General features: G+C 43.4%; 1 protein-coding gene across 8 annotated transcripts in view; it reads left to right on the top strand.

The window, feature by feature from the left end:
- LOC140187550 (SH2B adapter protein 2) overlaps nucleotides 1–8,082 on the top strand; it is a 176,108-nt gene extending 168,026 nt beyond the window's left edge. For 7 of the 8 annotated variants that reach the window (XM_072242945.1, XM_072242947.1, XM_072242941.1 and 4 more), the window contains one exon: nucleotides 1,781–8,082. In XM_072242945.1, the coding sequence (XP_072099046.1) occupies nucleotides 1,781–2,079 (299 nt within the window). In that variant the 3' untranslated portion in view covers nucleotides 2,080–8,082. The remainder of the gene's footprint in view (nucleotides 1–1,780) is intronic. The other variant, XM_072242948.1, reaches the window with a different exon arrangement.
- Nucleotides 8,083–13,530: the final 5,448 nt, after the last annotated feature.

Below are 13,530 nucleotides of genomic sequence, written 5' to 3'. Positions count from 1 at the left end.
AGTTCTTACAAGGGTCATATCAGGGTGAAAGGTAGACATACCAAATTCAGGGAACCTTGGCTGACAAGAGGTATCAAGGCTCTAGTAAGGAATAAAGAAGGAAGCATGCATTGCACTTGGGGAGCTGGGCACATAAGAAATACGACCAGAAGTTGGCCAACCAGCCAACTAGTCCTTCCAACATTCTCACCATATTGTTTGATGTCCTGACCGATCAGGAAACTCAACTTCTGCCCTAAATATACCTACGGACTTGGCCTCCACCGCAGTCTGTGGCAGAGCATTCTACAGATTGACTACTCTCTGGCCAAAAAAAATTTCCTCCTTACCTCTGTTTTAAAAGGTCACCTCACAATTTTGAGATTTACCCTCTAATTCTGGCTACCCCCACTATAGGAAGCATCATCTCCACATCCACCTGTCTAGTCCTTTCAACATTTGGTGTGTTTCAATGAGATCCCCCACATTCTTCTAAATTCCAATGAGTGCAGGCCCAAAGCTGTCAACCACTCCTTATATGTTAACCTCTTCATTCCTGGAATCATCCTTGTGAACCTCCTCTGGACTCTCTGTAATGACAACACATCCTTTCTGAGATATGGGCCCAAAACAGCTAACAATATTTCAAGTGCAGCCTGACTAGTGTCTTACAAGGGTTCAGCATTATCTCCTTGCTTTTATATTCTATTCCCCTTGAAATAAAATGCCAACATTGCATTTGCCTTCTTTACCACAGACACAACCTGTAAACTAACCTTCTGGGAGTCCTGCACGAGGACTCCTAAGTTCCTCTGCACTTCTAATGTTTGAACCTTTTCCCCATTTAGATAGTAGTCCGCACTCTTTACCAGTCAGATCTCAAGGCCTTCACGGATAAAGACAAGCATATTGTACACCTTCTCTAACACTCTATCAACCTGTGCAGCCACTCTCAAGGGCTATGAACTTAGACCGCAGGATCCCTCAGTACATCAATGCTCCTTAGAGTCCTGCAATTAACACTGTATTGTCCCCCTTACATTAACTTGTGAGCAACTGAAAGGTTTTCATCTTTAAATGGACCAGGTTGTTCCTCTTGGAATTATACAGCATGGAAATGGGCCCTTTGGCCGATTCATCTCTGCCAGCTGAGGTGCCTTCTGAACTAATCCTACTTGCCCTTGTTTGATCCATATCTTTCCAAACCTTTACTATCTGTAAACCTGTCCATCGGTCTTTCACATAGTAATCGTACCTGCTTTTACCACTTCCTCTGGTGTACCCATCTCCCTCTGTGAGGGAAAATGGAGTTTGTATATTTTGTTTTTACTTTCCATGCATAAATCTCTGAAAGCTAACATGTGGATTCAGCAGGCTGTTAGGAAGGCAGATAGCATTTATTCAAGACGATCTGAGTGCAAGGCACACTATCATACTGCAATTGTATAGAACCTTAGTAAGATGGCAACTGGATACTACACATGGGCCTGGTTTCCCCATCCAGAGAAGGATGTATTTGTGATTGAAGAAATATAACAGAAAATCACTAGATTGATTCCTGGGATGATGGGTTTGCTGAGAACAGATTAAGCAGACTGGTTGTCTGTGGTGCTTTGAAAAAAGAGAATAGAATATACTTAATTCTTGAGGGGTTTAACAGAGTAAAGGCAAAGATGAATCTTACCACATTGGCAAAGCTGGAGAGCATAATACAATCCTACATTCTATTGTCATTGTTAGTTTGAAAGTCCTAGGACTCTTTATGCAAAAAATATATCTTCCTTGTTATGATTCTTTACAGAAGTGAGTACATCTTCATCCAGCAACCTGCCTCCAGGTGCCCTGATACAAGCCAGCCCCAGTGGTGATGCTGATCAGCCACAACACTCCTTTCCCAGTGCAGTTTTTCGGAGTCTCCCACCCGTTGCCCAGACTGAAGACCCGCCAGTGACCAACACAGTAGAGACTGCCATCTCTGTGCGCAGCAATACTTCCGAGCATCTGTTGCAGCCTCCACCTGCAGTCTCAGAGGACTACCATGATAGTGATGTGACAAGAAATCGAATTCGAGCCGTAGAAAATCAATACTCTTTTTACTGATACAAAGGATTGCAATAATGCACACCCATGAGAATGTTTGGAAAGGTGTAAAGAAGCAGCTGCCCCATTTGACTATTGGTGACAAAGATGATGTGGACTGCACCAATGGAGGGGTTCATATGAACTGCAAGGTGACTAATGCCATATGTGCTTCAACCCCAGATGACATGGATGAACCTGATTAAATCTTTTTTCTATATATTGTTTTTCACAATTACAGTAAAGAAAGAACTTTGGTGGACTGTGTACTATGGCGAGGGCTGAAATGTTCTACATCATCGTATTGTCTAGGGTTGATTTTTTCAGTAAGTTTCTAAATTATTGCTACTGCTTGGTCTGGTTAAAGTCTCCATTTGTTTGCCATTTACTTTGTTTAACTTTCGTGGTAAAGCTGATAGATTTTGAAGTTAGTGATTACCTTTAAACCAAACAGTAATTTCAACTGTTCAATCATGCTAATGGGATGGGATTAGAGATGAACCTGTTTAAGTATGAAAAATATTTTAATATTGCTCTGCATTTGTACACTGTCGTGCACCAATCACCTCAATATTGGGAGGTCCCAGCTCCCTGTGGATGGTGGTGGGCAGTCTCTGCAGTTCATCATTCACCAACACGACTGGCAGACAGACCAAAGTGGCTGAGGACTGTGTGTTTGTTTTCAGTGGAGCAGGCGATCCATACATTATTGACCTGGCTGCCATGTTGTTCTATGTGAGGAAACCAGATGGACAGAAATGACGATGCCTTCACAGTTCCAGAGCTGAGCTGGAGTCGGCATTAATTGAAAGAGAAACTGGAGTAGGATAGAGAAGTTAACCAGCAGGACTGAGAGGTTAAACATGGAGAAAGTTCAAAGTAAATTTATTACCACAGTGCATACAGTATATGTCACCATATACAACTCTGAGATTTCTTTTCTTGCAGGCAGTCACAATAAATACAAGATACACAGAAACATCAATGAAAGACCATAAGACATAGGAGCAGAATAGGCCATCTGGCCCATTGAGTCTGCTCTGCCATTCAATCATGGCAGATCCTTTTTTTTAAAATCTCCCAGCCTTCTCCTCAGAGCCTTTGATGCCATGTCCAATCAAGAACCTATCAAGCTCTGCCTTAAAAACATCAAACAACTTGGCCTCCACAGCTGTTTGGGGCAACAAATTCACCACCCTTTGGATAAAGAAATTTCTCCACATCTTTGTTTCGAAAAGGTGACCCTCTATCCTGAGACCCTTTTGTCCTAGACTCTCCCACTATGGGAAACATCCTTTCCACATCTACTCTGTCTAGGCCTTTCAACATTAGAAAGGTTTCAATGAGATTCCCCTCCCCTCATCCTTCTGAATTCCAGTGAGTACAGACCCAGAGCCATCAAACTTTTCTCATATGATAACCCTTTCAATCCTGGAATAATCCTTGTGAACCTCCTCTGGACCCTCTCCAATGCCAGCACATCTTTTCTAAGATGAGGAGCCCAAAACTGTTCACAATACTAAAGGTGAGGCCTCACCAGTGCCTTATAAAGCCTCAGCACCACATCCTTGCTCTTGTATTCCAGACCTCTTGAAATGAATGCAAACATGGCATTTGCCTTCCTCACCACTGATTCGACCTGCAAGTTAACCTTCAGGGTGTTTTACACAAGGACTCCCAAGTCCCTCTGCTTTTCAGATTCCTGGATTTTCTTCCTGTTTTGAAAATAGTCCGCACATTTATTTCTACTACCAAAGTGCACGACCATGCATTTTCCGACATTGTATTTCATTTGCCATTTTCTTACCCATTCTCCTAATCTGTCTAAGTCCTCTGCATCATACCTATTTCCTCAACACTACCTGCCCCTCCACCAATCTTTGTATCGTCTGCAAACTTGGCAACAAAGCCATCTATTCTATCATCTAAATCATTTATATACAGCATAAAATGAAGTCCCAACACCGACCTCTGCGAAACACCACTAGTCACAGGCAGCCAACCTGAAAAGGATCCTTTTATTCCCATTCGCTGCCTCCTACCAATCAGCCAGTGCTCTAACCATGTTAGTAACTTTCCTGTAAAACCATGGGCTCTTAACTTGACTTAATTTAATTCATGTGTGGCACCTTGTCAAAGGCCTTCTGAAAGTCCAAATATACAATATCCACTGCATCCCCTTTCTTTGTCCTACCTGTAATCTCCTCAACAGGTTGTCAGGCAGGATTTTCCCTGAAGGAAACCATGCTGACTTTGTACTATCTTGTCCTGTGTCACCAAGTACTCCATCACTTCATCCTTAACAATTGACCCTAACATCTTCCCAACCACTGAGATCAGGATGATTTCATTTCTGCTGCCTTCCTCCTTTCTTAAAGAGTGGAGTAACATTTGCAATTTTCTAGTCCTTTGGCACCTTACCAGAGTCCAATGATTTTTGAAAGATCACTTCTAATGCCACCACAATCTCTAACGCTACCTCTTTCAGAAACCTAAGATGTAGTTCCTTTTGTCTGGGTGACTTACGCACCTTCAGGTCTTTCAGCTTTTTGTCTCTTGTAATAGTAACTGCACTCACTTCTCTTCTTTTACACACACCATCATCAGCCACACTGCTAGTGTCTTCCACAGTGAAGACTGATGCAAAATACTCATTTAGTTCATCTGCCGTCTCCTTGTCCCTGTTATTATTTCTCCTGCCTCATTTTCTAGCAGTCCTATATCCACTGTCATTTCTCTTTTATTTTTTAACATACTTGAAATAACTTTTATTGTGTGCCCTTTCTTTTGCTCTTACAATAGCTTTGACTTCCCTTATCAGCCACGGTTGTACTATTTTACCATTTGAGTATTTATTTTTGGAATACACATGTTCTGCACCTTCCTCATTTTCCTCAGAAACTCACACCATTGCTGCTCTGCTGACATCCCAGCCAGCAGCTCCTTCCAGTTTACTTTGGCCAACTCCTCTCTCATACCACTGTAATTTCCCTTACTCCACTGAAATACTGCTACATCAGACTTTACTTTCTCCGTATCAAATTTCAAGTTGAACACCATCATATTGTGATCATTGGTTCCTAAGGGTTCTTTTACCTTAAGCTCCGTAATTGCCTCCGGTTGATTACATAACACCCAATCCAATAGAGCTGATCTTCAATGACAAACTGCTCTTAGGCATTCAACAAACTCACCCTCATGAGATCCATTACCAACCTAATTTTCCCAATCGACCATGACTACCATAACATTGCCCTTTAGGCTCACTTTTTCTATTTCCTGTGGTCCACCTCCCAGCCACTGTTGGGAATCCTGTATATAACTGCCATCAACGTCCTTTTACCCTTGCAGTTTCTTAACTCAACCCACAAGGGTTCTACATCTTCCGATCTTATATCACATCTTTCTACTGATTTGATGCCATTCTTTACCAGTAGAGCCACACTGCCCCTTTGCCTACCTTCCTGTCCCTCCGATACAAAGTGTAACCTTGGACATTCAGCTCCCAACTACAACCATCCTTCAGCCACAATTCAGTGATGGCCACATCATCTTATCTGGCAATCTGTAACATTGCAACAAGATCACCCACCTTATTTGTTATACTATGCGCATTTAGATACAACACCTTGGTGCTGTCCTTTCTGACTCTGCATCCCTAATGATTTGATGCTCAGCCTGTTGGCCGCAACTAAATCCCATCACCTGCCTGCCCTTCCTGACAAGCTGACTGCATGCTATCTTTTCTTTTTTACCATCCGTCCGTTCCTGAGTCCCTTCACTTCGGCTCCCACCCCCCCCCCCCGTCAAGTTTGCTTAAACCCTCCCCAACAGCTGTAACAAACCTGCCCGCAAGAATATTGGTCCCCCTCGTGTTCAAGTGCGACCTGTCACTTTGGAACAGATCACAGCTCCCCCAGAAGAGATCCCAATGATCCAAGTACCTGAAGCCCTGCCCCCTGCACCAGCTTCTCAGCCACACATTTATCTGCCACATCATCCTGTTTCTACCCTCAAAGGCGCGTGGCTCAGGTAGCAATCCAGAAAATACTACCCGGGAGGTCCTGCTTCTCAGCTTTCTACCTAGCCCTCTAAATCCTTTTTCAGGACCTCATTGCTTTTCCTTCCCATGTCATTGGTACCAAACTCCACACCCATAGGGTAGGACAACAAACATTGTGCCAAAAAACAACAAACTGTCCAAATACAAAAATGATTAACTAATAAATAAATAGATAAATAGTTAGATGACCAAACAAACAAGCAAGTAAGCAATCAATATCAAAAGCATGAGAAGAGGAATCCTTGAAAGTTGTTCAGTTCAGTGATGGAGTGAGTGGTTCAAGAGTCCTCGGTAATAACTGTTCCTGAACATCGTGGTGCAGGTCAGGAGGCTCCTGTACCACCTTCCTGATGGCAGCAGTGAGAAGAGAGCATAGCCTATATGTTTGGGGTCCCTTATGATGAATGCTGCTTTCGTGCAACAGCGCTGTGTGTAGATGTGCTCAGTGGAGGGGGCGGGGGATGCTTTACCCATGATTGACTGGGTCGTATCCACTACGTATTGTAGACTTTTCCATACAAATGTATTGGTGTTTCCATACTAGGCCGTGATACAAGCGGTCAATATACTATCCACCACGCGTCTATAGAAGTTTGTCACAGTTTTAGATGACATGTCAAATCTATGCAAACTTCTAAGAAATCAGAAGCACTACTGTGCTTTCTTCATAATAGCATTTATATGCTGGAGCCAGGACAGCTTCTCTGAAAAAATATCACTGAGGAATTTAAAGTTACTGACCCTTTCCACCTCTGATCTCCCTATGAAGATTGGCTCATGGACGTCTGGCTTCCTCCTCCTGAAGTCATCTGTTTGGTCTTACTGATATTGAGTGATAGGTGGTGGTTGTGGCACCACTCAGTCAGTCTCCCTCCTATATGCTGAGTTAGCCGATGACAGTGGTGGTGTTAGCAAACTTAAACATGGCATCACAGTTATCAGTATAAAGTGAGTAGGTTAAGGCGCGAAGCTCACAAACTGCTTGTGCACCTGTGCAGATGGAGATTGTGGAGGAGAGTTTGCCGATATGAGCTGATTGGGGTCTGTTGAGGATCCAGTTGCACAAGGTGGTATCAAACCCAAGGTGTTGAAGATTATTGATTAGTTTTGAGGGGATAATGGTATTGAATGCCGAGCTATAGTCAATGAAGAGCATCCTGATGTATGCATCTTCACTGTCCAGATGTTCCACGATTGAGTGAAGAACCAATTAAATATCATGCATTGTGGATCTGTTGCTTCAACAGGCAAATTGGAGTAAATCCAAGTAGCTTCTCAGGCAGGAGTTGATATGTTTCATCACCAGCCTCTCAAAGCACTTCATCACAGTGGATATACTGTAAATGCAACTGGATGATAGTCATTCAGGCAGGTTACCACGTTCTTCTTAGGCACCGGTATAATTGAAGCCTGTTTGAAGCAATTTGGTACCTCAGACTGCTGAAGCAAGAGGTTAAAGTTATCTGAACACTCCAGCCAGTTGATCAGTATAGGTCTTTAGTACGCCGCCAGGGCTGGATGCTTTCTGTGGATGCACCCTCCTGAGGGATGCCCTCACATCAGCCTCTGAAACGGAAATCAAAGGGTCATTGGGGTCTGTGGGAGGTTGTGAAGGTGCCTCCAAGTTTTAGTAGTCAAAGTGAGCATAAAGGACATCAGAGAAAGTTCAGTACATGACATGAAATTAAATATTTCATAAATATGTTCATATGTATTTAATAGAATTGAATTTTAAGGAAATTAATGAGTCAAGATTTTACTGCCTCAAAGCTCTGTATTCCTACAAATAAATTACCATCAGTGTTGACCAGCATTACAGGTACAGTACATGGCATCAGATAAACAGCTTTCACAAGAAAAACATAATTTATGCACAGTTTTTACAAGAAAGATGAAATTAGAACAAAAAAAAACAAAAATAGAAAAGGGGGTGAAGGAATATTTGGGCCAGTGGGAAGGAGGAGGAAGAGTGTGGGAAGGAAGAGGGAATAAAATGGGGTTTGGGAAGATTTGAGAGGGGAGTTGGGGGAGGTGGAGTGGGAGGCAGAAAGTCAGTAGGAAAGGATTTGGAGGATGGGAAACGAGAAGAGGAAGGTGAGGTGAAAAGGAGTTGGGTCAGGGGGGTGGGAGGAGAAGGAGTAAGGTGAGTTGAGGGGGATTGAGGGATAAAACAGTTGCACATGGAAAGGGAAGAACAATGGGGTGGAGAAAGAGTTGTGGGGTGCGGGGGGGAGGAGAAGTGGCAAGAGGTGGAGCAGTGCAGAGTGGATGATGAGATAAGGATAAAAATGAGGGGTATTAAGGGGATTCAGTCACTTGACATTCAGGATGAGGAAATAAATCGGATTTGCCATTGGCTCCATGGTAGAAGCCAGAGAGAGATAATAGAAGGTGCATGTTTATGGTTTTCTACTGATGTAGACTTTCTCTCTCTCTCTCTCTCTCCTTTCTTAAACAACGGAGTCATGTTTGCTGTGAACTGCAGCAACAATTCCCAAACTTACAGAATCTCAACGTACATCAGTGGCCACTTTATTTGGTACAGGAGTGTGGTCTGCTGCTGTAGCCCATCACTTCAAAGATCAATGTGTTGTGCATTCAGAGACTACCGTTGTGTGGTTATTTGAGCTACTGTTGCCTTCCTGTTAGTTTGCACCAGTCTGGCCATTTACCTCTGACCTCTCTCATTAACAAGGCTTTTTAGCTCACAGAACTGTTGCTGACTGAATGTTTTTTGCATCATTCTCTACTTCAGGAGATCTGCAGTTTCTGAGATGCTCAAAGCACCCCATCTGGTACCAACAATCATTCCACAGTCAAAGTCACTTAGATCACATTTCTTCATGTTTGGTCTGAACAACAACTGAACCTTTTGATCACATCTGCAGGCTTTAATGCATGGAGTTGCTGATTAGATATTTACATTAACAAGCAGATGTACAGCTGTACCTAACAAAGTGGCCACTGAATGCAGATTATTGCGTTCATTATGATGATCTTATCAGACAGCAAGGTGGTTGTCAAAGACTACAGAATGATATAAAATCACTGGAAAGTTGTGCCGAGCACTAGGAATCTTGTGCATTTTGGAAATCGATATGTAGAATGTATAAAGTGAAGGATGGAGCCCAGGGAGTGTTGATGAACAGAGGGATCTTGAACTACAAGTGTATGGTTCCCTGAAAGTGGCAGCACAGATGCAGAGGACATATGGGATGCTTGCCTACATCAGCTACACCGTTAAATGTAAGAGTAGGGATCTGGACGGCTACCTAGGAGAAGGAAACCTCTGATTTTAATTCCTCCACTGCCTTGTGGCCATACCTGCCTTGGGAAAGGCTTTGGGGGTAAACTCTGAGGAAGAATTCCAGAGCCGGGATCCCTAAGGCAGTTTGATGTCGTTTACAACCTCTGCGATGACACTGGTGCCAAGCTGTATTGGCACTTGCCCTTCCCTTGGACAACATCAGTGACGTAAAGAGGAGGAACCTGTGGCAAGGGCAACAGCTGGTCCATCGAATCTTTGCGCCCTGGAGAGGACACAGTCCACCAGAGGCGCAAACCCATTATCCCCTGGGATCGATGGCTGCCTACTAGGGATGTCATATTACAACTTTAGAAAGCATTGATTAGGCCAAACCCGGAGCACTGTATGACAGCACTTGAGAGGGAGCAGAGGACATTCACCAGAATGTTGCCTGGATGGGCGCAGTCCAGATATGAAGAGAGGTTTGATAATCTGGATTTAGTTTCCCAGGCTCAGGGATAACCTGCTAGAGATATATAAAATTATGAGGGAAGTAGAAGGGGTCGACAGGTAAAAATCTTCCATACAGTGGGGATATCTAAGGCAAGGTGGGATAGATTTAAAGTGATAGCAGGAGATTTAGAGAAACCTGAGAGGGGGATATTCTCTCACACAGTATGATTGGAGTCTTGAAGTGTGGTGCCTGAAGTGGTAATAGAGGTACTCTCAGGGCATGTGGACAATACCTAACTCACCAAGGAATAGAAGGCTACAGACAAATTGTGGGTAAATGGAGCTAGTGCAGATAGGTGGGCTGAGGGGCCTGTTTCTATGCTGTGCAACTCTGAGACTCCAAATGTGACAGAAATTTATATGACACTGGAGTCATAGAGTCAAATATCACAGAACAGGCCCTTAAGCCCAGCTCATACGTGCTGATCGAGATTCCCGTGCAAGTCAGCATTCGATCCATCCGTGTATCTGACTACCTGTTCGTATACCTGCCTCTACCACTTCCTCGATTTCCTCCAATGCGGTAAATTTACAACCATGCCACCTCCATTTCTATCCAGGTTGTTAATGAAGATGATGAACAAGAGTACACCCTGCACTGATCCCTGTGGCACACCATTGGTCATAGGGCTCCACTCTGAAATAAGAACCTCCACTACACAAGTGGAGCTCCTACACGCTCAGCTCCTACCACCAAGACCATAGGACATAGGAGCAAAATTAGGCTATTCAGCCCATTGAGTCTGCTTCACCATTCCATCACGGCTGATCCTAGATCCCACCCAAACCCACACACCTGCCTTCTCGCCATACTCTTTGATGCCTTGACCAATCAGGAAACAATCATCTTCCGCCTTAAATATACCCACAGACCTGGCCTGCACAACAGAGCATTCTGCAGGTTCACTGCTCTCTGGCTAAAAAAGAAATCCTTATCTCTGTTCTAAACGGTTGCCCCTCAATTTCTTCGAAATTCCAGTGAATACAAGCCCAAAGCTGCCAAATGGTCCTCATACGTTAACCCCTTCATTCCCAGAATTAACCTCATAAACCTCCTCTTGACTCTCTCCAATGACAACGCATTCTTTCTGAGATATGATGCTCAAAACTGTTGACAATACTCCGTGCAGCTTGATGAGTGCCTTATAAAGCCTCAGCATTTTCTCTTTGCTTTTATATTCTATCCCCCTTGAAATAATTGCCAACATTACATTTGCTTTCTTTACCACAGACTCAACTGTTAATTAAACTTCTAGGAGTCTTGCACGAGGACTCTTAAATCTCTCTGCACATCTGATGTTTGAACGTCCTCCACATGTAGATAATAGTCTGCACTATTGTTTCTTTTACCAAAATGCATTATCATACATCTCCTAATTCTGTATTCTATACGTCACTTTTTTGCCCAATCTACCAATTTGTTTAAGTCCTGCTACAATCGTATTGCTTCCTCAGCACTACCTACCTGTCTACATATCTACGTATCATCCACAAATTTTGCCACAAAGCCATCAATTCCATTATCTAATTTATTGACAAACAATGTGAAAAGTAGCTATCCCAATACTGACCCCTGACAAACACCACTAGTCACCAGCTGCCAACCAGAAAACTTCCCTTTTATTCCAACTCGCTGCCTTCTGCATGTCAGCCATTCCTCTATCCATGCCAGTACCTTCCGTGTAATGCCATGGATTTTATTTTATTCAGCAGCCTCATCTGTGGCACCTTATCAAATGCCTTCTGAAAAACCAAGTCAATGACATCCACTGCCTCTCCTTTGTCCACCCTGCTTGTTACTTCCTTGAAGAACTCTAACAGATTTGTCAGGCAAGATTTCCCTTTAAAGAAACTATGCTGACTTTGACTTATTTTATCATTGTTCTCCAAGTACCTCAAAACCTCATCCTTAATAATAGACTCCAACACTTTCCCAACCACTGAGGTTCGGCTAACTGGCCTGTCATTTCCTTTCTTTTGCCTTCCTCCCTTCTTAAAGAGTGCAGTGACATTTGAAATCTTCCAGTCTCTGGGACCATGCCAGAATCAAGTAATTCTAGAAACATCATGATCAATGCATCCATTATCTCTTTAGCAACTGCTCTCAGGACTCTGGGATGTAGTCCAACTGGTCCAGGTGACTTATCCACCTTAAGATCATTGAGTATATGGAGGAATTTAAGGTGGGGGGTTATATGGGAGGCAGGGTTTGAGGGTTGGCACAACATTGTGGGCCAAAGGGCCTGTACTGTGCTGTACTATTCGATGTTCTATGTTTGTGATAATGTAACACACTGTAAGGTTTCACTGCTAAGGCTAATGTAATGGCTTCTATGTAATGTTCCACTGTTAAGGCAATGGTTTCTCTGTAGCAGCAATGTTTGGGTTATGACTGGAGATAACGGGGCTTTGGAATATATGTTATCCAATGGGAGAAATGTTGTTCTTTCTTGTGAGTCTGGAAGAGAGATTTTCACTGGGGAATGATGAAGAGAGAAGACGCAAATGGAGAGAGTCGGAAGACCCCTGGATGGAGTGGACTGAGGAGCGAGGGTCCAAGGACTGGCTACACTCGGAGGAGGTCGATGGTTGATGAATAGCCATATCAGTGAGCTCCAACAATGCACAATAGACTTTTTTTCCTAAAATGGGCCTTTTTCTTTTTATTTTCTTTCCTAAACCTTTATTCAGCTTAAGATTTATAAAGTTCAATTATTTAAACATATATTGTGCACTGTTTGATATTTTACGGGTGCAGATTTGTAACCGGGCAACAAATCTCGCAGCATCCACACAAATGAGATTTCTCAGTTTGGCGGGGCCAGAAGTTGTTTTCCCCTAGATGAACACGTGCTGGCCGAGCCTGAGGGTTACAATATCAATGGGACTCACTCCTGCTCCCTGACACTCACAGACCTCTGGCACACTGTGCTAGTGTCTTCCACAGTGAAGACAGATGCAAAGCATCCATTAAGTCTATCTGCCATTTTTTCATATCTGCATTATATTATTGGCTAGTCTGCCCTCATATTTCATCTTATAGCTTTTTTAGATGCCTTTTGTTGGATTTTAAAAGTTTCCCAATCATCCAATTTCCCATTCACTTTTGCTACACTACATGCCCTTTCCTTGGCTTTGGCGCAGTCCTTAAGCTCCCTTGTCAGCCACAATTGCCTACCCCTGCCATTTGAGAACTTCTTCCACTGTGGGACACATCTATCCTGTGCATTGGAAACTATAGAAAGGGTGCAGAGGAGATTCACAAGGATGTTGCTGGATTGGGGAGCATGCCTTATGAGAATAGGTTGAGTGAACTCGGCCTTTTCTCCTTGGAGCGGCGGAGGATGAGAGGTGGCCTGATAGAGGTGTATAAGATGATGAGAGGCATTGATCATGTGAATTGTCAGAGGCTTTTCCCCAGGGTTGAAATGGCTAGCATGAGAGGGCACAGTTTTAAGGTGCTTGGAAGCAGGTACAGAGGAGATGTCAGGGGTAAGTTTTTTTGTTATTATATAAAGCGCAGAGTGTGGTGAGTGTGTGGAATGAACTGCCGACGATAGAGATAGAGTTGGATACTATAGAGTCTGTTAAGAGTCTCCTGGACAGGTACATGGAGCTCAGAAAAACAGAGGGCTAGGGGTAACCCTAG

This window comes from Mobula birostris, chromosome 25 (assembly GCF_030028105.1).
Source record: "Mobula birostris isolate sMobBir1 chromosome 25, sMobBir1.hap1, whole genome shotgun sequence".
NCBI classification, from domain to species: domain Eukaryota; kingdom Metazoa; phylum Chordata; class Chondrichthyes; order Myliobatiformes; family Myliobatidae; genus Mobula; species Mobula birostris.
The sequence above is the reverse complement of the archived record's forward strand: the minus strand, read 5'-3'. Positions and strand labels throughout refer to the sequence as shown.